This window comes from Phalacrocorax carbo, chromosome Z (genome assembly GCF_963921805.1).
Source record: "Phalacrocorax carbo chromosome Z, bPhaCar2.1, whole genome shotgun sequence".
Taxonomy (NCBI): Eukaryota; Metazoa; Chordata; class Aves; order Suliformes; family Phalacrocoracidae; genus Phalacrocorax; species Phalacrocorax carbo.
The window spans coordinates 17,327,107-17,352,034 of NC_087548.1; the positions used below are offsets into that span (position 1 = coordinate 17,327,107).

General features: G+C 39.7%; 1 protein-coding gene across 2 annotated transcripts; it reads left to right on the forward strand.

The window, feature by feature from the left end:
- The first annotated feature begins 354 nt into the window (after window positions 1-354).
- Window positions 355-24,125, forward strand: C7 (complement C7). Of its 2 annotated transcripts, none has more exons than XM_009511271.2 (18): window positions 355-523; window positions 808-863; window positions 1,604-1,679; window positions 2,635-2,776; window positions 3,596-3,737; window positions 4,568-4,706; window positions 5,345-5,479; window positions 6,561-6,804; window positions 7,450-7,563; window positions 7,986-8,152; window positions 9,194-9,422; window positions 9,973-10,144; window positions 10,512-10,599; window positions 11,940-12,072; window positions 13,048-13,239; window positions 15,613-15,709; window positions 20,673-20,857; window positions 22,738-24,124. In XM_009511271.2, exons 1-18 carry the CDS (start codon window positions 518-520, stop codon window positions 22,923-22,925), a joined length of 2,505 nt encoding a protein of 834 aa, XP_009509566.2. In that variant the 5' UTR covers window positions 355-517; the 3' UTR covers window positions 22,926-24,124. The 2 variants fall into 2 exon arrangements, with proteins under 2 accessions (XP_009509566.2, XP_064295523.1); XM_064439453.1 differs by having other exon boundaries at window positions 503-523; window positions 1,601-1,679; window positions 22,738-24,125.
- The last annotated feature ends 803 nt before the right edge of the window (window positions 24,126-24,928 follow it).

A 24,928-nucleotide genomic window follows, 5' to 3' on the forward strand; every position in this document is an offset into this window, starting at 1 on the left:
GTAAGCTGATTTTCAGTGTGAGAACCAATACACAAAACTCAGCATGACCGCAGAAGTGGAGACTGAAGATTCGTGATCAAAATTAAATCTTATTAACATCAGCTTAATTCTAGAGCAGCTATTCCTACTGAAACTGAGGACTCAGCTGTGGTGTAGTGTACATGGCACCAGGACTGGCCTGAGGTCTCTGAAAAGTCTTGTTCAGAGGAAAGAAACCATGAGAGATAAGGAAAAGATGATTTTTCTTCCAGTAAGTACTCTTCACAACTTGATTTATGTATCTTAAAAACATTGAGTGGCTCCCAAGGCAGGCTGTGTCCCTAGAGAGGACTAGATGGGTTAAGATTAAAATTCCTTGGCAATATTCAGCCTTTTTAGAGAAAGAAAAGCAAAATAGCAAGACAGAGTGAGAAGAGATGTACAGTAGCAGACAGACTGACTGACTCCTTTGGCTACTGAATTGAGTGGAAGTGCATTTTCTCTGGTAATTGCTGGATATCTGAGTATTTTATCTAATATGAAGGTAAGACAATTGCTTACTTAATTTGTACTGATGAATATGGCAAGTGCAATGAAATTTTAATTAATGTGGAGAAATACTTAGCTGAAAATGTAATTGAGCAGTATTCAAGAAAGAAGAAAACCAAAAAACAGCAGCTTGCACAACAAAACTGAGGAAAATCAGAGTGGTGCTCTCTATTTCCTTAGCTGACTTGTGTAAAGATTGCAGAAAGTTAGAGCAACTGTACTAGCTAATGGAAAAAGCAGAAAAGCAAAATAAGTTTCCTTTTGCTCCTCTTTTTTCAGGTGCTGGGGATTTTTCTGTTGCTGGAAGTTTCAGGCTTCTTTTCCACTTTTTCCAGGTGAACGTTTCCTTAGTAAACTACAGGCTGAAGAATGAGCATGTATAATTTAACAGTCAACTTCTGGTGCATGATATAGGACAGGGCTTAAGATATATTTCCTGGGAGAGGAGACACTGTTTGGTGTCAGTGCTGCCACTGCCATCAGTGATGAAAAGAGTGAGGCATTATGGTGACCCTTACCTCTGCCCAGAGGAGCCAGCCACCCTTTAGGAAAAGAACACAGCAGCGGTGTGAGCCACAGCAGTATATAGCTGTGGAAAATAGCACACCTTACCTGAAGACAGCCCCAGTCCCAGGGGCAGGTAGCACCCTCAATGTCTCCCACTGCCAAACTGGCTGTTTGAGAGCTGCTGTGGAAAGGTCTGCTGCATGCCATGGCACACACAGCCCCTGGCAGCTGCCTGCAGATCTCCAGATGTGGTCTGGCCTCTCCCTGCTTTGCAGCGTGAAGCTGGTCTCATTATGGTGGCACAAAGTTGTTGCTGATCTTCAGGCTAGGTGAATATATTTAGTATCATCTTTTCAGTGACCAGAAAACCCATCTGGGACTGATTTCAATCTTACACATGAAAAGCAAATCCAAGTGGGTTTAGAGGGAGCCTGATCATACACCTGATTGTTATTGGAGGCCTGCTTTGCTGTTTAGGAAAGCTTTGCCCTAATGCTTATGGATGGAAATTCTTGATGATTTTCCTCTTTTTTTTTTTTTTTAATGCAAAAAAATACTACTGGAGCAGCCCTTCCTCTCCAGTTCATTGCCGCTGGAATTCTTTTGGCCCTTGGTCCGAGTGTGATGGCTGTACTCAAAAACAGGTATAGATGGACACACCTTCTCTGTACTCATGACTTCATAAGCATATGATTTTTTCCCCAGTAATTAAGAAGCTGCTGTATCTTTAAAACCCCAAATTAGGTGTCAGACAAAAGCCCAGCAGAAAGAGAATGTTGTGGAACAAAGAACTCAAAAAGGGAAATTCTCCAGTCTGTCCTCAGTATGTTCCCTTTCAAAGCTATGATATTCATGTTGTAAAATAACCTGTGCACTTTTTATTTTGGTAATAGTTCTAAAAACCTCAACTGAACCTTTTGGTAAACCAAGACATTTTTCCACTAATGCTGGTTTATACCATTTCCATTGATTTTTCATTAGTGGAGACACATCTCAAGGAAAGAAAATGTGGTTGCAAAGTATTATCCTCAATGAAAACAAGTTGATGATTTTTACAGTGCAGCTCTACTGATGTGCAAGACACTTGCTTTTGATTTTCCTTCTCATTTACTTTGATGTTGCATCAATTAGAGAGGGATTAGTCAAAATTAAAGATGTGCCATAAGACAGTACTTACTCTTTTTAGAAGCAAAAAGTAGCCAACTTGACGCTAGATTTTATCATCTTCCCTAATGACACTGTTTACTTTGAAGAACTTTAGCAGATACATATCAGGCATGATTGTTCCAATTAAAAATGTAAAACAACCCTGAAATTTATCGGCAGCTTTCTGTTGGTTTCAGTTACATATTAGATTTTTGAACAAACCAGCCGAGCTTATGCATCAGTGTAAAGACCTTATAGCTAAAATAGTTGTCTTTCTATTAACCTAAGAGTTTGTTACCATATTGTGGTAATACTAAGAGTGGTTGTTCTCAGAAAAAAGTAGTGAATGTCTCATATCCTTACAGCAGTAGAGAGGTAGCATCCTCTTGACAGTACTAAACTATTCCTGCTTTGCATTTGGACTTTTTAAGATGTCCTTTGATTTGCATTCAGATTCGGAGACGGACAGTAGCAGTTTATGGCCAGTATGGGGGTAACCCCTGCTCTGGGGATGCCTTTGAAACAAGACCATGCACCCCCACAAGAGGATGCCCGACAGAGGATGGCTGTGGCGATCGGTTCAGGTGTTTCTCAGGTACCATGCAAGATACTTTTCACCATTTTCTGGTCATAAATTTAAGAAGGTAACCTTATTATCTTTGAACTTTAGTAATGAGCAATGTCTCTGCAGAACCCATGACCTACAGATAAATTTGGTTTAGAAGACTGCTTCCTTTATGCCAACCTTGACTACACATGTTTTTAATTTCATCTGGAGTGTTGCAGAGCTTTGCAGATAATATTCTGTAGCCCTGAGAGCCTCTCTAACTCATTCTGCCATACTAATTTGCCCCAGAATACAGGTTTTTTTAATTATGAGAAGGTAATTAAAGAATGCAAACTGACATGTGATTGTCAAAAACTGTTCTAGACTATATCCAAACATTTTGGAAATCACCTGGGTCATGTAAACTAATACTCCTTAAAGCAGTGCTAGTATCCAAGCAGCTTCCCTTACCTTCACAAAAAAAAAATCACATTATCTCAGTAGGTAAACGTTTATCACAGAAGAAGATGATGAACATATTTTGGTGCTACCAGAGAGATAATCACAGTTCATCACAAGTGATAGGGTCAAAGGATGAAATCTCAGGAAATAAATCTAGAAGTCAACTGTTCTATTAATATATCATAAGCCTTGAATGGCTGTGGTTCCCTCAAGTGTATTATACACTATTGTTTTTTTGTCTACATTTACTGTTGTTTCACAAGCCCTCTTAGGCACAGGCTGTTCATTGTGGGAGTGAACAAGCTAATTAATGTAGGAGATAAGTAGAACTTTTGCTTTGATTTTAGGTGATTTATTTTTAAACAAACACTTTTCCTTTCCCCATGCATTTTTGTTCTGATTTAGGTCAGTGCATTAGCAGATCTCTTGTGTGTAATGGAGATCAGGATTGTGAGGAAGATGGTGCAGATGAAGATCAATGTGGAGAGAAGAGGACTGTATGTGATATTGATAAAACACCTCCGAATTCAGAACTTACAGGAACAGGGTAATGTTCTGTGCCATGCTCAGTAGTACTTGTGCCAGATGCATCTACATTTTGTTGTATTTACAAGCTCTGGCTGTACAGATAGGCTTCCTGGGGCTATGGTAAAATGTCCCATATGCAAAAGTGTTCAGTACAACAAACAGCCTGCATCACACCAGTGGCTCAGTGCAGCCACGATGTACAGGCTCTTTGATCTGAAGCACAGAATAAAGGCTTTTATCTTTCATTCCTGCTATTGAAAACATTTTTTAAGATACAAAATGAAATTTAAACTAATAACACATGATCATCAGCATGGGAAAAATGAGCCAGCAATGCTCACTCTTTTTGTTCGTTGCTGTTGCATTTAGTACTGTAGATCCATATGGATTTCTGTTTATACATCCCATCTGCAACCTAGAAAAAAGAATTATCTTAAGTTTCTTTAGTGTAGTTGTATCACTTGATATGTGACATAATTCAGATATAATACAAAAACCAGTTTGGAATGGTTGCTGTTTTTTCTGTGTTGCATTAATTGCTGGAAAAATAAAACTTAATGAAATCAGTTGTGATAGGTATGAATGTCTTAATGTTAAGAGATATTGATGTGTGTTCATTTTTGTTGACAAATCAAGAACAACATTTTGCTTTCCGTATTGTAACATGCTATGCACACTGCAGTTCTGGAGGTGTAGAAGTCTAGCAGTTGACATCCCCTTTTCTTGGGTAAATCAGGTTATGATCTGTAGATACAGCATTCAGTTATAACACCTCTGTAGTTTTTGCCTCCTGAAAAATAATCTGCTACCTCTGTGTCTTAATGATCTGTCATGTTTTTCTTCTTGTAGCTTTGATGCCATTACTGGTGAGACTAGGGGAAGAGTCATTAATACAAAAAGCTTTGGAGGACAGTGCAGAAAGGTCTTCAGTGGTGATGGGAGAAAATACTACAGGCTGAGTGAAAGCATTCTTGCCTATTCTTTCCAGGTATGTTCCCATTAAACACAGCTTTATATTTAGAGTCATGATTAAAACTGGGAGATGATGCAAAGCTTGTAGGGTCTCTTGGCAGGTAGGTTTCCCTAAAGGCAGCTGAATGACACCTGTTCCTTCTCTGCAGTCACTTTTATTTTGAAATACAAACTGGTGTATATCATGCTAAAATTAAAGAAGAACTGTAATTCGTTCATGTGATTTCTAATTCTCTCACAGTTAGACTGAATGTAAAGCCATCCCCTTAGCCTAAGTAGCAGCCTGAATCACCCTAAGAAATGTTATGTGCACAAGGCTTTGGGGTGCATTGTGGAGATCTTCCAGGGCTATGCTTTGTTTGAAGTCACTGTCTCAGAGATTTGGTTTGTCTCACTTTATCAAAAGCATGCCATGCAATCCTTAATGTACTTTACTTCATAGCATAAATACTTAATATACAAATATAAAAAAAAAAAAATATATGTAATGCTTTTCCAATAGCGTTCAGTACTTTTTATGAAATCTGAAATAGATTCAGCCTGAAAAACACATTGGATTTTTGCATCAGGAAGGACTTGGTCTACTCTGTAAGTTACCATTTTTAACATCCTTCAGGAAGCTCTTTATACAAAATTCTATCTTTCAACTTCTAGGTTAAAATTCAGAATGATTTCAGTTACGAGTTTTTCAACAGCAGTTGGTCGTATATGAAACACACAGAGAGGTATGAAAAATCAGACGGTGGACACAGTTATTCACAAAGTAAAATTGTGCAACACAGTCAAAAGGTATGTATAAGTTGTCACTGTGGCTTACTATTTTGCATTAACATTTTCATCATTTTTTTAATGTGTTTTTACTGTGAGATGCAAATATTTATTTCATCCAGATATTTTTGGCACAAATACATGACAGAAAAAATCCCATGAAACCTTGACAAAGATATTACTGGTTTACTTATCATACAAGGACGGTTAGATGCTGTTTTTACTTTCTCCATCTTACCTCTCTATTAGTAATTTATTTATTTACTAGTTGCTTTCCTCCCTACTTGAGGAAAAAACCATTAGCTTCTTGTAATTGCTTAATCTTTTGCATTTTATTCTAATAATTTACTGCCCTTTTTTTTCTATTACCTCTGGCCGTATTTTGCAGTGAAAAAATGGAAATAAATCTGTGATTAAAGTGAATTTATTTTATAATACATTTCCCACTAGTAGAACTCCATTAACAGAGAGATCTGGTGTCTTAAACAGCCAGAAGGTCACCGTGCTGATGCCTTTGACTTATTTATAAAGGAGCATTATATAAATAACTTGAGAGAAACTCTCAATTATGAAGTATAACCTCTATCTTATAGCAAATAAAATCAATTACCAAATTTATACATTTTATGGCCCCCAAGCTGACAGAGGACAAGTTCATTTTACCACAATAACAGTAACAGTTTTTGTGACTTAGCGTAACAAAGTTCAAAAGCAACTTTGAGAAGCTGAGGTATAGGCATATAGGATTTTATAATTCAGCAGCCTCTCTAGTGCCTCTGATTTGCTTTCAGATAAGGCTCGTTAACCTGCTACTGCCAGGCTTCTGTTGTTGGAAACCACTGTTAGCTTTGAAGAGTGATATTTTCCTTCTTGTTTGTCCTTATGCTAACTTGCAGGTACACAGGAGGAAAAGAAAGGTGTTGCAGCAATTATAAATAAAGGTCTGAAAGGTATTTCCTAAGTTCAGGGTATTCTTTTTGTATTCACTGAGTTGCTAGACATATCTAACAGCTCTGTAAAGCTGTTGATAAGTAGCCAATATAACTTGCATGTCATCTGGCTAGTGACATGGAGCGTGACTGATGTCTTTTCCTTCCCCCAGAGTAAGCAGCTGATGGTTGTTGAGAACAGCGTGGAAGTTGCTCAGTTTATTAACAACCACCCAGACTTCCTCACTCTTTCGGAGCCCTTCTGGAAGGAGCTGGCCAACCTTCCAGTCATCTACGAGTACAACATCTACCGAAGACTTATCGAACATTTTGGGACTCATTTCTTACACTCTGGATCTCTAGGGGGACATTATAAAGTTATTTTTTATATGGATACCGACAAAATGAAAGCAGAAGGTAGAGTACTAGAGTACTTCTTTCAAGAAACAAAATGAATAAACAAGAATAGAAATTTTGCATGTTGTCCCAGCTAATACCTAAACTCAAGAAAGAGACTTTTACTAGTCACCACATTCTCTTCACAGGCAAAAGAAAGATTAGAAAAAGTGCTGAAACTGCAACATTTAATTCTAGATCCACATCTGTGACCTGCAGGGCTCTGGGTATCAAAGATTTGATAGTTGGATCAGGATCTCATCAGGCTAAATTTGAATTCTAGTGCCTAACTAAATCTCAAATAATGTTAAAGCTTAAAAGGTACTTGGAGATGAAGGTTGGGTAAAACTGTGTAAAACAGAATAAATTACAAGCAGAGCAAACACCAGAGTGATATGTATGATAGTAGTCAGTGTGGAGCAGTACTGTAGAATTAAGGACTGCTGAGAAAAGAGATGAAAGAAACAGACTTTTTCCAGATATGCAGTCTGTTTCTCAGCTTCTGTCCATAGGATTTAGCAGTGCATGGACCTTCCCACAGGATATGCTAGTTAGTTGCCTTCTTTAGGCATAATACTTCATAACATCTCAGGTCCATGAGAAACTTGGAAATGAATCCAACACACTTTCTGTGTCCAGTATTGTTAATGGATCAATTATGTGCAGGTATGAGCATAACAGACATGTATGAGTGCACCACATCAGGCTGGAATGCATTCATTGTGAAAAAGAAGAAAGTAAAGTGCTCCAAACTGGATGAACTGCTACAGACTTCTTCAGGTAAATGTTCAACAGTGACTTGTACAGTTGTCATGTATCCATCTTTCATGTCCTTCTAAATAGCTGCCAAAATGAGGAACAGGTGTTGAAAGCTTTGTTGCATCCTGTCTTAGCATGCTGAACTCAGACACCAAGTAAGTCGTTTAAAAGGCTCTCCAACACTCATCAGTCACTGCTAATGCTTTTCCAGTAACTAGTACATTTTTAGAAGCCCTAAGTGAGGGATGCCAAGACACCTGCAAAACCAGATACTTCTTGTATATTATCAATGTAGGAGCTCTTGATCCAGGCACAGGTGGTTGACCTGCACCAATGAGTCCTTTCACTACTTGTTAGTATAGCTTTTGCATGTGTTATTTCTGTTTCCATTTGTAAATATAGCAATGCCGGTATTTTCTGTATTTCCCATCCTGAATCTACAGGAAGCAGTGGTAATAAGATTAAAGGAGACCCCTACATAGAAGGTGGAAGCCCAGGTGCTGTTGCTGGCCTTAGTTATCTAGAGCTGAATAATCCTGCTGGGAACAGTCAGAGATACTCCTTTTGGGCTGCATCAGTGACAGACTATCCCAGAGTAATTAAACAAAAGGTAAGGCTATTTTCCTGAAGCAGAGTTGAGCAGACTGGATCATCTCAAGGGGACAAATTATTAAACTATAGTGTTGATTAATCAGTCTATAGTCTGCAATAATTTTGATTTAAGATTACTTTATAAAGAAGAAAAGAAATGTTCACAGTAAGAAAATGCCATGAAGCTAACATGATCCATTGCATCATGAATCTAAGTCCTCTGGCAGGTCAATACCTACAATCTTAATAGCCTTCAGTGACTGTGACTGTAGTGCAGTTCTGCTTAAAAATAGAGGGGCACCCTAGCATAGGAGAAAGCCCAGATTTGAGAGACCCCCTTCCTTGAAGTTCATATTGGCAGGTCTGTTTGGCTTCTGCTCAGCTTGCCAGCTTCACTGTATTCTTTTTATCCCTCCTCCTTCTCTGTGTATCCAGAAGTTTAGCATAACTGGAGATTCTGGAAACCAGCCATTTCAAAGTTGAGTATGGCCATATTCATTGCTACTTTGTCTAAGTCCCTTTTGGGAACCACCCACACGCTGAAGAACAGTATAAATGCAAAGATTTCTCTCAGGATGTTTTCAATTAAATGTAAAAGCACAGAATATCATAAAATAGGCAATAGAAATGCACAATGTTTTAACTTATCATTACCTTCAATTACTGCTCAATGAACTACCATAATGAGTTGTTTAAATGTCCAGCTTTTTAGTCTGGGAATAGCTGGGTGAGAATTCAGGTTACTGTACATTGGTGGTCTGTGCTACACTTTTATCTCGACTGTAATCTCATAGCTCAAATACATTTAAACATGCCTGATCTACCACTAGCTTTGAGGGAGGCTGTTAAGCAGAGCTGACTTTTCAGAAAAAGGCTAATATTAAATACTAACATAAGATTTTTAGCTAGCTAGCTAGCAAATTAGAGCATCTGTCAGCTCCCATGTGCAGGAGCATACATTACAAATTATTTTGCATGACAAAATGTGCTTATAAACTCTTATATCCCAATATATCCCAATTATAATTACTTAATATAAATATTTTTCTGCTGTGTGTAGCTAACACCATTGTATGAGCTGGTAAAGGAAGTGCCCTGCTCCTTAGTCAAAAAGCATTACCTAAAACAAGCCATTGAAGAATACATGGCTGAAAATGATCCCTGCAAATGTCAGCCTTGCCAGAATGGTGGTAAGGCGGCCGTGGAAGGAACTCAGTGTGTGTGTTACTGCAAGCCTTACACCTTTGGAGCAGCTTGTGAGCTGGGGAGTCTCGTGCAAGATCAGCCAGGTCAGCACCGTTTAAACTTGTGAGAGTTTAGATGTGGCAAAGTGTGTTCTTCTGCTTCCAGAGTCTGTTTATTGCACCATACAACATGAATGAGTGGCTGATGTGCAGTGGCAGATGTACAGCGTGGGGAGGGTCATGCTGAGCGTGATTCTTTGTCTAACATGTCCAAACAGTACTTAACGAAGAACTGTTTTTATTATTATTGTTAAATGCAGTGGACAGTACTAACCACTGAAAATGTAACCTTCATTAAATACGTATATATACTAAATGAATGAGTATCAATAACTTGAAAAATTTTTGCTTTTTAATTTTATAATGAGTTGTAGCTGATAGATATTTTTATGTTCTCTCAGGGTCTGATACCATATAGACTCTGTGGAATTATACTTGTATAAAACACAAGTTTGGGAAAGGTGAGAGATTAGATCATTGCAGTCTGAAATTCTATGTAACAGCACAGTTTGGACCATCGCTAGCTTTGAACAGCCTGTGCCTTTAAACCACCTACAGATTTGTTTAATGCCAAACATCCCCAAATGTTGCATAGGTGTTGCTGATGGACAGTGGAGCTGCTGGACTTCCTGGAGTCCTTGTTCAGGGGGAAAGAAGTCAAGGAGTCGAACCTGCAACAACCCCTCCCCACAGGGTGGTGGGAAGGCCTGTATAGGAGAGCAGCATGAAAGCAGGCCGTGTGAAGATGAAGAGTTGCAGCATTTTCGGTAAGCAGAAAAAACATTTGGAGCATGACTATAGGAAGATTTAAATATTTATTTCAGAAAGGTGCATAAGCTATTGGATTCAGGGAGATCACTTACTGAACTTTCATATTTAAGTTGAAACAAAATGAAATTCAGAAGCCACGAATCTGACACAAGTTAAGAGTAGAAAATGGGGTAAAAGCCAGTAAACCTGACAGTATTCTATTTAGCACTCTCTCAGATAGCCTGGCAGTGCCTGATTTAAGTATAATTGTGATGTAAATGGGATGCATAATAGTCTTGAAAATGGGCTTCACTGAGAAGTGTAGAATTTTGAAAGGAAGTGAGTCTGAATTCAAACTAAATTGTACTTTTGTTTGATTCATAGCTTGATTGAACCACACTGTTTTGATTTATCCATAACTCCTACAGAATTCTGTTCACCTCCTCCCCTTTTGGAAAATGGATTTGTTCAAGTAAGTTATTTGTATTACTCTGTTATCTGTCCTATCCCTGCCTGCAATGTCTCTATTACAGTTAATACAGATATTCAGTTGCAAATTTGTATGTATCTTGGTAAGCTTAGTATCAGAGCTACTGTAGAGAAGGTCTCTCAGCAATTCTCCCTGGCTAAAGCTTACATGACATTAGCCAAGACTTCTTACAAAAAAAAAAAAAAAGAAAACTAAAAGAGTGCCACCCCTGAAACTAGAAGAAAGCTTTGCTTTTCTGGACCAAGGTACCTATAAAGAAAAGTAATCTACTTGTCCTTTACCCTATACACATATTAAAAAATTTTCTGAACCACAAGAATTACATGTTAAAGCACAGGAAACTAGAGAGAAAACAGCACAGAAGGTAACCTGTCCAAGGCCATCCAGCAAGTCCAGCAAGTACACTCAGTAACTCCATTGCGCTTCCTTGTTCCCTGGACTATGATCTGGCGAGGTATAACTTGGGGCTATTTAACAAGGGAGACTAAATTCCTCTCTTGGAGGAATGGATTATGCCTTCTCCATGTAATGTGGCTGTCTAGAGTCTTTTTGCTCAATAAATAGATAAAAGGATTAGTTCAAAATCCATTAGTTGTCTCTCTACAGCTGCAACCTGAGGCAAGATCAAAAATTTTGTCCTGCCTCTTTTGCCAGTGATTTTTTGGGGGGATAATCAATAGATTATCCTATACTAATACTTCTCTTTCACAAACTAAAGGTAAAACCTGGCAATTTGTGGCGTAGTCTTGCTTTTTCAAAAGATCTCTCCTTAAAAGAGAGTGGATATAAAATGAGAAGACCTGCATTTTCAAGTCCAGCTCTTTTGAGTGACCTTATCACATTAACCTTTAGCAAGCTGATAATGTGCCATCCTGAGAATTAGCAAAGCCATGTACTCTCCACTGATCCCCCCAGAAGGCTGTTCAAAAGCTTATGTTCCCCCTCTAATGCTTGATAACAGCCATATTAGCAGTCAGTTTATACACTGGGAGGAGAGCACTATTCCATCACTGATGTACCACTGCCAGACCCCTCTCACAAGATACCTTCAACTCTAACCCTCCCTTTGCTAAGTTAAGATAGCCCAAATATTCTGTATTCTACCAACTCATTTGCTGCTTCGTCTCCATTTTGATCACATTTACTGACTATTGATAACCAAAATTGTCCCCAGTATTCCAGGCACTCTCATCAGTGCATTGCAGTGGCATTAATACTTCTCACTGTCCTCAGATACTGCATCCCAGGATCAAAGGGAGTTAAACGCTACCGGTGGCTCTTAGATTGTACATCCAAAATGTCATCTGTTCCTTTTCTTTCAGAATGCTGAAAACTCATACCCTGTTGGGAAAAGCATTGTTTATGCTTGCAGACATGGATATTCTCTTGTTGGTGATCCTGCTGCTAAGTGTGGCAGTAATTTACAGTGGCAAGTTGGAGACAGATACTGCAAGGGTATGTATAACTGATTCTTGTTCTGAAATACAGCTCCATTCCTCAATTCCAGTGAAACTTCTCTGAACATTTGCCTTCCAACAACAATGGGGGAAAAATACACACCGGCATTTCCCAGTTCCCCAGACATAATGAGGTCTAAAACGACTATTATTTTGAATCCAGATATTGTAATACTGAAAAGAAATATGTCCATAAAGTCTGGTTTTAAGGAAGGCTGGAAGTGAGAGAGAGTAAATTCCAGTCCAAGAATTACTTGTGTGGAAACAAACTTAGTTGCTTAATTCAGTCTTGTGGCTATATTCAAGAACCATGGGAATGAGTCTACGTCTAAAGCCAACTTAGGAAAAGATCCAGTGAACAGCACTGGGCAACCACAAAGTTCTCAAATAATCTCCTTGTCATAAGAACACAACCCCAAGGATCACTTTACATTTAGAACAATCTCCCCACTTCACTCTTTTCCTCTAACCTGGTCAGTAACCATTAGGGTTTCACATTTTATTTGTGAGTCAACATTGAGTGTGATCGTACAGACTTGAGAATTTTCAGACATGCAGTTCAACACCATTCTTTCCTTCTTCCAACCAGGACTGACTGCCCACACTGTTTAAATGCATCACTTTGTGTATCAGTACATGGGGTCCCAGGGTCCTGTATGTATGACCTCTCTCTACTAGGATGTTACTTTCAACCCTCAGAGAAGCGCAGGTCCTAAGAACAGAGAAGCCCTCTTCAAGCTAGGGGCTGAACCTGCAGGGAGTAGGAGAAGGTATTGTCACTCTGTCCTTGGTATAGCACATTTGGCTAGTGTGATGAGTTAATATCTTGTGCTAACAAGATTGATGTTTCTACAGGAAAATCAGGTAATCTTACCATTCAATTTATTAAGGAATGTAGGAGCAGATAAAATATGTGACTGCTTTCTGCAATCCACTGATTTATTGTGTCTATCTCAAATGCTTCAATCCTTAGAAACTGCTTGTCTCCTGCCTATTCTGGAAGGGGGTTTGCAGGGACAGCCATGGAAACCTGTGTATGAGATTGGTGAGAGAATAACTCTGTCTTGTCCACATGGCATGCACTTAGAAGGGGCACAGTCTGTTTTGTGTGAGCCCAATCTCAAGTGGTCTCCTGACATGAAGAGTATCCAGTGCAAGAGACCAGGTAAGCCATTGCAGTCCTCCAAGTGCAATGCAGAATTTTCCTTCCTGGACAGATTATGGCTTACGTAGGTATAATATAGACAGAACTATAGCTGATACTGTGATAGAGAAGCCAAGCTTACATCATCAGCAGGAAGCACAGAGAATGTGAGTGTGTGTTTTCTGTGGGCTGTTCAAACAAGATGCCTTAAGACATTTCTAGTGAGGTTTCCTTACAGCTTTTTGCTTCCCACTCCCTTATTACTATCAAGATTTGTCACTAACAATATTTTAAATGATTGTCTGGGATGTTTGTAGCCTATTCTGCCACCCAAGTATACTTCACTTTCCTCCCCTGTTGTGTAACAACACCATGTGAGCTGTACCTTAGGGATACAGCTTTTCTATCTGGAAGCTGTTCAGTGCACCACAGCCTCTCATGGCTGAGAAGGACAGGGCTGGATGACTCCTTTTGCTCATCTGACAGTCCCACTGCTGATACAGAGTAAATCTCAAGGAACTGGAAAAAAATGGAAAAACGCTGCTTCAAGTACATGGTAACAGTTGTTTAAGCTCTGGGTTGATATTGTCAGGCGCTGGTAGAGATGGAAATGGGCTATAGCATACAGCAGCTCTGTCAAAGTAATCTTTTCCAGCTGTGGAAGGCAGACAAGGCTTTCTCTTGAGCATTCCTGTGATGCTGATCGGTGACATACAGGCATCCAAGCAGCTTGCTGCTTCAAGCCAGTCACATCTTCACCCAAGGTCCCACATGTTCTAATACCCCTGGAGAAACCCTTGCTTGGGGACAGCAGCCACTGCTGTAGAAGACTAGACATACCTCCTACATTTCATATCTGTCCTCTCCTTATCAGCCAACTGCTGCCTGAGGTTACCTCACTTGAGGGAAGAGGCAGGTAGCAGTCAGGCTTTGACCTCAAAAGGCAGTGGTCCTCTGAGATTCCCAGTGTAAGTCATCTGTTGCTGTGTCCTATCCACATGCACAGGAAGCGTAAGGATTTCGGAAGGCATAACATAGCTGTACCTAAACAGCTCACTGCTGCTGAAGTGCCGAAGTACCAGTGCTGAAGTACCGTTGCCAGTTACTCCTTAGGCTTAGCCTTAGTGACTGATTTTTGTCTATTTTCTTTTTTTGGTTACATTACATATTCAAAATCCAGCAATAATTAGAAACAGTTTAAATGCTTCCATCTTTAGAAACAGATTGTGCCTGGCTGTATGGGAGCATTGCACTAGTAGAAAAGTTAAAAAACAAAAAAGAGACAAAAAAATAGGTTAGAATAACAGCTAAAAAAACCAAGGAATACAAGATAAGAAGGGTAAATATTAAGAAGATATGTATAGACAGACACAGTGGCACACATACCTTTGAGTGAGAGAATTTAGTCACCAACAGTGTCAGTAACAGTCAGCTATTCAACCAACATCCCAGGGATGGAGACAATGCAGTGATTTTTTGGTACAAATTTTCCCTCTGCAGGAAGACAGCGTTATGCTTGCTGTCTGTGTTGTAAAGCACTGCAACCCCCACTTTTTTTTTTCTTCTCTGGTAATTTCTGCCTGTCTATTTTGCTTAGCAAGTCTTAATCCATAAAGGAGTTGGTTTTTTTTTCTTTTAAAAGGCAACAGTGTCCATGGATATTAAAGTTTCGCGTAAAAGTAGAAAACTGCAGACATGCAATCTAAAACACAAATCAGTATAAAGCTGTCTCAGAAAGTCTTGCCATTACTTGTGACAGAAATCTCCAGAGGAATGTTTAGCAAAAGCTTAATTTTCAAGCTTGGAATACAACTCAGAACTCAAAGAATAGTACATGGGATGTACATGATGAAAATTCTCCAAGAATCCCTATTGCTTTTACTTTTAAAGTTAGTGCAGACTGAGGGCTGATGTTGGAACTTGTAGTTTTCATTTCCATCAGTGTATACAGATACTCAGGTTCACATTTCTTCATAGGACTTTGGAGCCGTAGCTTTTCTAGTGACAATAGTGAAGCCAGTAACTCTGAAACCTAATGATAAAGCTGTTGTCATCTATGATTCGGCACTACTAAGTTTAATAGAAACAAACAGCTGCTGCAGAAATGGGATGAATGTTTAAGCTTGAATATAGTCCTTGTCTCCTTCCATCTGACTCATGACCCATAGATAAATTACTGAACAGTAATTTGCAAAGTGTATCATACTTTTTTAATAGTGTTGATTCCCTTCATGCAGTAGATACTTTTAATGAACATGCAGGATGAGACTTTATGTCAAGGTGGTATAGTTCAGTGCCTTTTAAGCTCAACTGATAGGATAATTTCAGAGTAGACCTTTAATAGCCCTTGTTTTTCTGACCCTTAATAGCACTGTCTGTGTTCTTCCACCTCAGTGCCCAGTGTGAAACCAGAAGTGACAGACCCTAAATGTCAGCCATGGGAGAAAGTACATCAGTCACAATGTGTGTGCAAAATGCCCTATGAGTGTGGGTAAGTTCAGGCTGAATTTGGCAATGACTTTCTCTATTCATGACCAATTAAATTTCTTAAGTCTTCAGTCCATGAGAGATGAGAAAGCTTTACTCATATGAGGAGGAGGCATTGTACTTTGCTTTACAGCTCAATCAATGTCCTGTTCATCACTTACCTGCCTTGTCAAAGCTGTCAGTGGGTTTTAGCAGTGATGGAATTTGGTTGTATGACAGAAGGTGAAGGCATAATTTCAGCTCCACTTGATCTGTGAAATAGATGGGAAAAGATAAAATGATATTTTGAAGATTTAGATGGAGGAAAAGTTAGAACAGAGGCCCTTGGGACATAAACCATCAAAGCAGTAAGCTAGTGAAATAAAGCAGATTTCTTTCCCTTGCTGAGAGACTGGAGAGTTATGAAAGACATGATAATCTAATCTCCCACCTACGCAGCAGTTTGCACAGACCAGGCACATCACCTTTCCTGACCTCATAACTTGCAGACCAGAGTTTATTGTTTCCTGTTTGAACTAAGCCTATATTCTGCAATAAGTAATGCAGGAGAAATGTAAGGATATTAGTAGCTCTCTCAGTTCTCAGACATGGAGGTAACAGAACCAAGGCAAGAAGACATCTAAGGCCACATGGTACTGATGGCCAGATGTGCCGAAGAGCTCAGCACTCCAACATCTGGGCTAGTTTGCATAGGCCGGATAAAGTCTCCTGTAAAGTCATTACAGTGGATCTGAGCTCTCGATATGAAATCTGTCCAGGTTTATGCCACAGCAGGAGCTGAGATGTTTGGAAACTCTAGGATAACAGATCGAGATTGTCTTATCCTTGTGTAGTAGGAGGAAGACATTTTGAAGTCATCTCAACTGACTTCAAGGTAGCAGAAGTTCTCAGTGGAGGATGTGTAATTTCCGTCAGCCACATAGTTCAAGAGTGCCCTGCATGATGCCCCTGGTTCAAAGCCAAAATCAGCACACTTTCAACATCTCAAAATTAAAATTGGTGAGCTTAATTCAGGTTTTGTAGATTCCCTAGGGTCTGAGGCCATTGTTTTGCATGCGAAGGTAAGTGCTATGTTTGTAACAACTCTGCTAAGACCCTATTCCTATCCTTAAATGCCTAAATAATTTAAATAATCTGGTGCTACTCTTTTTGTTTCAATTCTCATTAAAGTGCGGCAACAACCCCTCCTCTGGTTCATGGGTGTGTTGAGGTCGGTTACATAGGAGATGAGGGGAATCCACAATGCTAGAGACGGCCTTGAGCAGAGTCAAAATAACCTTGGAAGTTAATGGAATTACATTCAGTTATGCATTGAGGCTTCAGTTATAATTAATCTACTACTTGCCTGTTTCTGTTTTTTTTTAATTATGTTCAAAATGAGAGGAAGATAGATAACAGTCATTTCTGTTACCTGATGCCATCTTTTCACTCTGACTTGAAATAACACATCTAATAATAGAAGGATAAATCATCAGCTGTCAAAGCAGACTAATCTGCTAGCCTGTTAAGGCTTAGGGGTAAGGCATGTAAGTGTATCTTGGACCTTCCTCAGACAGCAGAAGTAACTTGGCTTGCTTTGCTGTGGCAATGACTTTCAGCAGCTGCCTCTGCTCAGAAGAGGTCTGGGAACAAGAGTTCATATCGGAATTCAGGAACACCATGGATTCAGACCCATCCTGCATCCTTTCTGTTTCCAAGAGACTAGCAACAGAGACTTCCCAGAACAGCACAAGAACCCCACAACAGGCTGGTGAAGGGTAATTTGTCCCTCATGTCATGGTGCCTAGGGCTACATCTGTCCTCATCAGTTAGAGCAAGGGAACGATCCTGGGCGCGAGAGCTGCTAAATTGCTAAAGCAGCTCCTGGTAGAGCTCTGGCAAGGGCCGACTGCTGAATAATTACCAGACAGATCGCAGGAGTTACTAGGGTCAGGGACCATTCCAGTCTGATGCAGTCCCTCATCTTTTGGGGGCAAAGAGTGTTTTAACAGTATGGATACCAGCTATTCTGTGTGAATTGGCCTTAGTGCAAGGAAGGGGTCAGAGCACAGTTAGTGTGTTAATACAGATGAAAACTCAGCCTCCAGTAGCTAAAGATTATCTCCATAGTGAAATATGAGATTTGGTAATTTTTAAGTACTCTTTTTTCCTCCAAATTTATTTGTGTAGCATTAATGTCATTCCTAAGCGTTCTTGGTCTGTGTTATATTAAAACTTATGATGTTGAATATAATTTTAAGAAGTTAAAATAATTTACAGCATGCTGAATTTTTCACTTTTTAGTCTCACCAAAAGTTGTCAAGTTGTCTGCCTCTCATTGTAGGTGAAAGGGGGAGAAGGTATTTGCTGACTTACATATGCTGTTTCATTTCTTACAATATGTGCATTAGTAAAAGCTTGTGTTTATCCAAGCCTTCTTTTTCAGGTAAAAGGTATTGAATTTCTCACATTCACTTTACAAAAGGATTCTTCCTTGCCTTCAATAATTTCTATTGCACTGTTGTGATGCTCCCAGCCCTGTAATATCCTTTCTTAGGGCAAATTATTAATTTCTCTTTCAAGTACAGATTCTCCATCCTTTTTCTTACGCATCTGAACATGTCGATTTCCACTGGCTTTCTCCCAGATAACCCAGCTATAGCAAATACGTGAAGCACTCTCAAGGCAGTTTGAGGGATTATACTGTAGAGAGAAGTTGGCAGTACAGACCATGAACTCCCTGGGTTCAACCTTCAGCAGCTAGTTAAATCAACCTCCCTCCTCTCTTTCAGGTGTTGTTAAAGTGGTGCAATGTGGACAGATTAGCGTACTTGTGTCTGGACTTAATCTTTTCAGCTAAATTAAGGTGCCTTGTGTACGAGGTTTTGACCTTAAGACTCAGATATTGAGATTTATTACTCAGACAAATACAGAGGGCCTCTGAACAATTTTAAACTTAATAAACAACTTAGTTACGGATTAGGTGCTTTCCCTGGATCACACTTTGTTCTTCCAAATTTAAGATGATATTTAAAGATGAAGTTTTTCTTACACCTCTGTCTGTAAAGATAATTTTCACATTATAAAACAGTGCACCGCTAACTCGTAGGCTGTGCAGGTAGATGAGCAAACAATATAATGCAAACAAATGCACCAGTTTCCTTTATCATCTGCCTCAGGATAAGAGGGTTGACCTCATTCTTTATGTTAGCAAAAGATCATTAAGGAAAATTCAGGCAACAAACTTTACTAGGGATTTAGTGGCTGGTATTTTGACTAAGCACAGCAGTTAAGGGACCCATTGCAGTTGAGGATACTAACTTAAGTAGGAGATGTGATACAGTAATCTTTGAAGGCATATTTGGTTGCAGGTAGATGCAGCAAAGTTTTCAGGGTCAGCTAATGAACTCTTTGCCAAATTTTAAATATCTTAAAGGTGAACTACATTACAGGTAGTTAAACTTTCCATAAAGCCAGCTCATTTACAAGGCTTCAAAACCATCTCTCAGAGAAACATCCCCAAACCTCGGAGCAGGCACTTTTCCTCAATGCCTTATTTATTGCTCTACCAAAACCGACTTCATAATTCCCAGGGGAAAAAAAAGGGGGGGGGGGGGGGGGCAAAAGAAAAAAAAAAAAGGGAAAAATTACCTTAACACTTAGCCAGAAAGTGAGCAAGGTTTGAATCAGGACTTTATTACTAGACCTTCCCTCCTCCAAGTTCCTCTTCCCTACTCTGACGATCCACTTTCACTGGGACTGTTACCCTCCCCTTCAGGCAGCCTTGTGAAGTTCATTATGGCCATTTGCCTGTTCCTCATCTGCCTTTTCTCCCCACCAAACACCTGTTTAGCTGATGTTGACCCTCAGAACTGACCCATTAGACACTGAAAGTTTCTGTGGGAGTGTCTGTGAACTCAAAAGGAGGAGCTGTACTGAAAATAAGCCTTTGGAGCTGTATTTCAAAGCCCCCTGTCCTGGGAGCATGCTTTCATACTCTGCATAGCACCTTACCTGTGGCTGTAAAGTGCATCCAGGAGAGCACCAGCATGCGCTGCTCCATAGAGTGCTTTTTTGGTTACTGCACACAGATGTCACTGATTGCATTGATAACAGTGGAGAAACCTGGGGTTTGAGATTGAAATCCAGAAATAGTGGAAAGGCTTTTCCTCCCCTCTTGCATTTAGAGTATGAAACGCAGGTGATTGATTAAAAACTTCCTGAAACTGTCTGCAAGCAAACACTGTTCAAGGTTGTCCAAGAACTGTTATTACCCCTTTCACAAGCTAATTTTTGTGGGTGTTAGAAAAATACCTGTATTTCAAGAAATAAAGAATCAAATTCCCTGGAAAAATAAAGCAGGTTTTTCATAAAAATTTCTGTGAAGATCTATACGTATTTCCAGAAATATCTTTGGTCTCTGATGTTCGATCATAACATTTTATTTAGTAAAAGCTGGGGATTTTAAAGGACAAGAAAGTGTTTATTATAATGTCTTATAATTAAGAAATACTTATAAAGTATTTTCATCTTTGTGCAAGTCTGTATATATCATTATAGGTATATTAAATATTCTCTGTGTATATATTTAGGTGCATGTATGTGTAATATATTGAAGAATAATTGAGATTTGAACTCTCTTAACGAAAGTCTTGCTCTCACTGCTACTGAGGTCAATGACAAATACACAGTAATATCGCTGTCCTTCAGAGGGGACAAACCCTGGCTCTGCTGAGGTGCAGCATCCCGTGGAAAAGGAAGCAGTTTGCATTATTCTCATCTCTATGTCTGAAGTTCCCTTGCTGCACTCTTAGGACTTACTTCAATGAACAGGGAAATTGGAATTCCCTTGCTGTGGTCTTGGGAAGTACTTCAATGAACAGGGAAATTAGGACTGGACCCTGAATATTTTTCACTCTTTCAGCTCTTTTTAAGAGGTACCAAGACAAAACATATTTAAATAGCGCTATGCCTGCTTTTGTTTTCAGTCCTTCCCTGGACATCTGTGCTACAGATCAAAGAACCAAGAGAAACACACATTTAACTCTTTGCAAGATGCATGCCTTGGAGTGCATGGGCAGAAGATATTCTCTTACTAATGCGGAAAACTGCAAAATACCTCAGGCAGCTGAAATATCGTGTGGATCATGCCGTTCCTGGGAAAAATGCAATGGTAAGAGATTCTTCACAACTGTAAGCAAAATTAATTATATGATCAAAATGAAATCTTTATTCCCAGTTATGCATTAGCTGTAAGTCTGTCCTGGTATGGTATCTCCAGACCTTCCCAGAAGCACCAGGCACTGCTAAGCTGGTTCAAACCATCAGCCCAGTGCTTGGTGTCCAAACATGGCAGGAAGCTCCAACCATGGAAAAGAAAACCCTGCAGGATAGCATAACAAAATGCACTATCTACAGGAAAAGCTTATTCCTAGTCCCTGTTAAGTGGGTTACCCTGTTGGTCGGCTAGAATTTTTTGGGTGAAACCCTTGTCCTGCTCTTTTTTCACTGTATCCACCTGTTCTAAATTCTGTAACCCTGAGCAGTCTCCCCACCAGTATCTTGTGGCAAGGAATGGAATGTGTTATTCTATGCTATTTAGGAAAGTCACTTACTTTTGTTTGTACTTCACTGCCTATCCCCAGTTTCTCATATTATGATCAAAGGTGAATATCTCTGCCCTCAGAGGAAATAGTCCCAGTTTTTTGCAATCTGTCTGCACTGGAAGTTTTCAAATTCCCTAATCTAATTTTCCTGAGTGTCCTACACTACATTGCATTTAATGAAGGTTTGGCAGAAATGGGAAAATAAAGAAGTAAATTAGGTTTTTAGAAGTGCTCCAGATAGAGGCACAGTTATTGTCATATTTTGAAAATAAAAAAGATTACTTGATAGGGGTTCATCTGTTTTGTGTAACAGAGTTCAACAGACAGAAATAATAACACAAGAAGATAACCAAAACTGGCTGGAGCTTCAGCAGAGACAAACACAGGCAAAAAACCCCCAACCCATACAAAACCAAAACAAAGACACAGTTATGAAAAATAAGATCTTAGATGGGACCATAATTTTATCTGATTATTTAGCTGTTGTCACTAATACAACTACACACATTAATTTGTAGGAGTAGATCCTTTGATCTTAGTGAAACAGCCCGTATGTAAATAAAGATACCAGCTGTGTCTGTATGATCAGGTTGTTACTGTCCAAGTACAGACGTCTCATCTTACATGTTATCTGGACTCTGAAGCAGTAGATAAACAAACTGGTTCAAGTAGTAACATCAGAGCAGTCTTTGAGATCAATATCTCAGGCACCTTGAGCAAGGTTTTGCCCCAAGCCCTCTCCAAGAGGAGAAAGCCCCAGCAGTGCACCACTCATTTCCACTTCTAGGTTTTCCACTGAACCTGAATGTCAGCTAATGTTACTTCTGGTTAGGAAAAGAATCATAGTATCATAAAATGGTTTGGGTTGGAAGGGACCTTTAGAGGCCACCTAGTCCAACACCCCTGCAGTGAGCAGGGACATATTCCACTAGATCAGGCTGCTCAGAGCCCCGTCCAACCCGGTCTTGAATGTTTCTAGGGATGAGTCATCGACCACCTCTTTGGGCAGCCTGTTCCAGTGTTTCACCAACCTCGTTGTAAAACAATATTTCTTCCTTATACCTAGTCTGAATCTACCCTTATAGTTTAAAACCATTACCTGGTGTCCTATCGCTGTAGGCCCTATTAAACAGTCTGTCCTCATCTTTCATATAAGCTCGTTTTAAATATTGAAAGGCTGTAATAAGGTCACCCTGGAGCCTTTTTCTTCTCCAGGCTGAATAACCCAACTCTCTCAGCCTGTCCTCACAGGGGAGGTGCTCCAGCCCTTGGATCATTTTTGTGGCCTTCTCTGGACCCGCTCCAGCAGGCCCATGTCTTTCTTGTACTGAACACCCTCCAAAATAAAATTGCTCTCAGTACTACAGTTTTGCAGGAAACATTTTAGTCTGTTTTTTTTTTGAGTCGAATGCCATCCTGAGTGTTTTCCCTCTGTGCTTTTGCTTAGTGCAATCCAACAGCTGTGTTTGTGATGAAGATGGGCTGTGCGAGGAGGGAGGCATTCAGATCTGTGCTGAAGTGAGCGATTCTGTTGCCCGTCGGACCATGACTGAGTGCGAGGCTGGGAGGCTCAGATGCCAGGGGGAGACTGTCACCCTTGTCAGCATAAGGCCCTGCAATGTACAGAGAAAATAACATATGTTGTGGTTCATTTTGCTTATTGCCATAGGATATATCAAAATGTGTCAACTTTTGGGCAGGACATACTTCGAACCTTGCTCCACCAAATGTAAGCTCTGCTGTGAAGTCCACCACAGCTGATGAGACTGTGCACATCAGATCTGATTGGCTCTGAATCAATGCCTGAGACTCTTCATTAAGCAGAGCTGCACTCACCACTATTGCTCATGACAGGGCTCTTGCTTAGGCCCCAGACGTAGCACTGGAAAGTTTACTTCATAATTCCATCAGAATTAAAAAATGTTGCTGAAGTGAAATTTATAGAGATGGATGACAGTGTCTAACATTATAAATACATTTTACTTAAAGCCACACAAACATATACATGCACTGATTAGATTTAGAGTGCAGAAAAAAAGAATAGGCTTTACAAAGTAAGATGCATGATTCTCCTCTTCTAATAAATTAATTTCTTCCTACTGTACCTTATTCAGTTGAGCAAATAGCATGCACAGCATTTAGCCTGCCACTGAGACTCAAGCAATATGCATTAATAGTAAAGTCAGCCCAAAGTAACTAGAAGACTTCCTATGCTTGCAGCTTCTTGTACACACAACTGCTTCATGAAAAATCTCCATTTTATGTTGTCATAACTATCATCATAAGCCACATTTGTAAGCACAGGTAACTCTGTTGCATTTATCACACATATTTATGTTAGTGCCAAGACCAGTTTGCTTGCAAACTGTTGCACGTAAAGGCCTTCCACTACAGCAAAATGTTCTCAAAGGCAGCTATTAGGGAAAGCATATGGTCACAGAAGTGGGGATGCTATGCATACAATCCCCCTGAAGATATCTTTGGACAATCTCCTAAGGGTGTTCCTAGATAACAGAAGTCTCTTACACATACAGTGTACCTTGCAAGTCCATTCAGGTACCTGTCCTGGCAGTCTGATCCCTCCTGACTATTCTCAGATGCAAATAAGGACAAAGGGCTGGATAGCAAGTGGGTGATCAAGCAAATGCAGTACTATCAGCAGGAAGCTCATATACTTTTTAAGCGAGTGATTTTATTTTTTACTATCAATAAATACCTACCAGATAAAACAGCGCTCTTGGTTTCTTGTTTGTACCTGTAGCTTCCTCACATAAACCCTACCCTCAGCTGGAAAATCTTTGTTTTCTGTGGTGCTAGAAATGTGGATTAGGCTAGAACAGCAGTAGTATGCTTTCCCTTGGAGACTCCCTCTCCGAGGAACAGCTATGTTGGAGGGCAAGGTTGCCACTGTACCACCTGAAATGATCTCCTGATCTTTACGCAGTCTGGAATGTAATGGCACTTTTTTGTTTTTTAAATTAATTGTAATTTTTTACAAACAGCTTATAGATGAAAACAAGTAGAATAAAAGCCAAATTAATTTAGTCAGTTATTTGCTCAGAAGTAGCATGTTTGGAAAACAGCCTGAAAACAGCTATTGAAACAACCCTGTGGTTACTCCCAACTCTCTTGTCCGCACTTTCTAGACTTTTTTATTGGGGTAGCTGGCACAACGTGTGATTGGACCATGAGCCTGCTCGGTAGCAGGAGGCAAGAGAAAATCACCTGAAAATTTCCTGATAGATAGCTCAGAAAATAACAGTGACTTGATGATTCATGTCTTCAAACACAGGGAAATGTAGGAAACCAGCACTGGGCCTCAAGAAATGTTGAGAATTCCTGCTTAAGAAACAGTTCAAAAAGCCAGTAGGTTGCCTGATAATCATCTTGATACATCAGCAGAAATAGATCTCTGTGTCCATAAGTAAATTAGTCTGAGATAAGATAGACAAAATATTAATGAAGGCTGCATTTCAGATGCAGTCCCTTACATCTCACTGTTTATTTGACCCCTCTAAATCTTTGCAGGGATCCTTCTTCTCTCCTTTTTCTTTCTAAGTACTCACTCCATCTTTTATCCTCCTACTTCTCAGCCCAACCAGCTCCCTCCCTGTAGACACCTCATAGACCCTTTCCCT